Source organism: Octodon degus, unplaced genomic scaffold (genome assembly GCF_000260255.1).
Source record: "Octodon degus isolate 3935 unplaced genomic scaffold, OctDeg1.0 scaffold00064, whole genome shotgun sequence".
NCBI classification, from domain to species: Eukaryota; Metazoa; Chordata; class Mammalia; order Rodentia; family Octodontidae; genus Octodon; species Octodon degus.
Genome location: NW_004524640.1, coordinates 9,813,898 through 9,816,636, shown reverse-complemented (window position 1 = coordinate 9,816,636; position 2,739 = coordinate 9,813,898). Strand labels below are relative to the sequence as shown.

The 2,739-nt window shown below is 55.8% G+C and overlaps 1 protein-coding gene across 1 annotated transcript in view; it reads right to left on the bottom strand.

The window, feature by feature from the left end:
* Positions 1-2,739, bottom strand: part of Triobp (TRIO and F-actin binding protein) — a 58,021-nt gene that overhangs the window by 36,621 nt on the left and 18,661 nt on the right. Inside the window, exon 6 of the mRNA XM_004634690.2 lies at positions 1,118-2,739. This exon is cut by the window's right edge and continues 40 nt beyond it. Within this exon, the coding sequence (XP_004634747.1) occupies positions 1,118-2,739 (1,622 nt within the window). The remainder of the gene's footprint in view (positions 1-1,117) is intronic.

Genomic DNA, 2,739 nt, shown 5'->3' with positions numbered 1-2,739 from the left:
TAATTATTCTTTTTAGAAAAAAGCCAACAAAACAATTATACTAATGGTGCAGTCCACGAAGATTGTCATCTGGATATTAAATGGCTCAAGTTTACTGAAAGGAACTTTAAAGAATAAGAGATAAGTTTTCTTAAGTACATTCAAATCTCTTAGAGTAGATTCAAGCCTCAGAAGCAGCAAAGAAAGGAATTTTAGGTACAAAATATCACATTCTCCTCTAGGGTGCACGAAAAGTTCTAAAATGAGGTTGGCTGTGGCAAGGGCTAGCGCGTTAAGTTACACGAAAAGTGACTGGATTTTACATTCAAAAGTTCTGAGGGTTGAGACATACTTTCTGCTCCTGGTTCTCTTGACCCTCAGATGGAATTCCACCTCTGATTTTTGAAGTTCAGGGGCTGGCACTGCTGGGAAAGGAAATCTCAGCCAGAGAAAGTGGAAAAATTTCCCCTTTTAGCAGCAAGGGCATCCTGTTGACCAAGGAGACCCAAAAGACACCTGGGCATTAGGCAGTCACCATGTCCTGGCTAACCCCTAAGAAGTAACCCTGCAAGGTCTTTTACATCAAAATATGCAGCGGCTCCAGGCTGGGGGTGCACATGTGCGAGGAGCTGTGTTCCACGCCCAGCTCTGACAAATAAAATCAGGTATGTGGCTCTGGCTGTGGGTTCTAGTACACATGGCCGTAGGTTTTAAATGGATATCCCTGCTTAGGGAGATGCATAGTGAGTTTTCTTTGCTAAATTAGAAAAGAATTACAGGCACTTTCTTCTTAAACAGAGGGCTTGAGAGTTTAAGTTCATCTAAATTATTTTCTCCCCCATTTGACAGATGAGGAAAGTGAGGCTCAGATAGGTTAATTCACTTTAGCAGGTAACACAGGATGCAGAGATTTGAAGCCAGCCTGCCTGCTTCTGGTCTTTGCTTTTGACTGCGAGGTTTTACGCAGTGTCATTTAATCCTCAAAACCCCTCATATGCACAAACAGGAATGACGAAGGGACTCTGCCCAAGGTTGCACAGCCAGAATGGCAGGAGGACCTTTGTTTCTGGCCATCTAACCCTGAGAACCTTCCACCTGGCCTACCCGAGTCCCCCTGGCTGCCCAGCCCTAGGCTCACCTGCGCTCCTGCCCGAAGAGGCGCTCCACCTCTGTTCGGCCTGGGCTGCGTGTGCGGCCCCCGTTGCTGCCCTGCGCCTGGGGTGCAGGCTCCCTCTGGGCCAGCCTCTTGGGTGGGGGCAGGTCAGCCAGCACGGTGTACTCCTCCCTCTCCAAGTTGTGCCTGGTCTCCCCAGGAGGCACTGAGCCCCGGGAGCCCCTGGAGCCCCTGGAGCTGCATGGTGGGGGCGAGGGTGCCAGGAGAGCTAGGTCGCTGGGTGGGTGGCGGGGTGGGGAGGAGGCTCGAGGGGCATCACGGTGTCCAATGCACACCTGGGGGGGCTTTGGGGGGCAGCCGTGCAGAGAGTCAGTGGAGGGAGCCAAACTTTCCATACTGGTTCCGGGGGGGTCTTGGAAGAAGAGCGAGGGCTCAGGGGCTTGGCGTGGGGGTGATGAAAATGAGGGGGCATCCCGGTGGCCAATGCACACAGGGGCGGGCATGTGGGGGGACTCGTGCAGGGAATCTGTGGAGGGCACGAGGCTCTCTGTGCTGGCCCTGGGCAGATCCTGGAACAAGAAGGAGGGCTCTGGGAACTGGCGAGGTGGGGAGGAGGCCCGGGGTGCATCCCGGTACCCAATGCATACGTGTGGGGGGAAGTACGGAGGGTCGTGCTGGGGTGACTCGGTCCCATTCTCTGCGTCTGATGTGTCTGGGAGGAAGGGGAATGGGTCAAACTGAGTGTAGCGAGGGGGTGAGGATGCCCGGGGCGCATCGCGGTGTCCAATGCACACAGCAGGTGGCATATAGGGAGGGTCATGGTGAGGGGATTCACTCTCTGGGGCTCGAGGTTCTGGAAAGAAGGGGAATGGATCATGCTGCAGATAGCGAGGAGGCGAAGAGGCTCGAGGGGCATCACGGTGGCCGATGCACACAGCGTATGGAGGCTGGGAGGGCTCAGAAGAGGTCGGTGGCGCCCCATGTGTTGCAGGATGCAGAGGGGCAGAAGAGGCAGCTCGGGATGGTGCATGGTGTTGGGGTGCTCCGCAGGAGGACTGGGGTGTGTCGCGCTGGGCTGGTCGGGTGAGGGAGGAGGTCGGAGGCCTGTCGACCTGGATCGGCCGGAGGGCGATGGATGCCCAGGGCACCTCGCTTTGCTTGGAGCGAGAGGGGGAAGAGGTTCGGGTGCCATCGCTTGGCGTGGGCCGAAGGGGAAAGGACGCCCAAGGGATGTCCTTGTTGGTACGATGGGGAGAGGAATTCCTGGGATTGCTCCTTGGAGTGTTGCAGCGGGAAGATGGTGAGCCGGGATTGTCCCTTTGAGTGCAGCTCTGAGAAGAGGAGGTCCCAGGGCTGTCTCGTTGACGGGAAGAGCAACGTGGGGGATCCCGCTGTGTACAGGCGCTTCTGAGGTGCTCCCATCTGCTAGAAGAGGCTTTGGGGTTGTCTCGATGGGTGGAAGAAGTTTTGGGGGTACTTTGTTGGACACAGGAAGTTCTGGGGTTTTCCTTCTGGAGGGTGCGGCTGGGAGATGAGGACCTGGGGTTGTCCCGCTGGGCACAGGATGTTCTAGAGTTTTCTCTTTGGGGAGCTCGGTTAGGAGAGCCGGCTCTGGGGTTGTCCCGCTGGGCACAGGACGTTCTAGA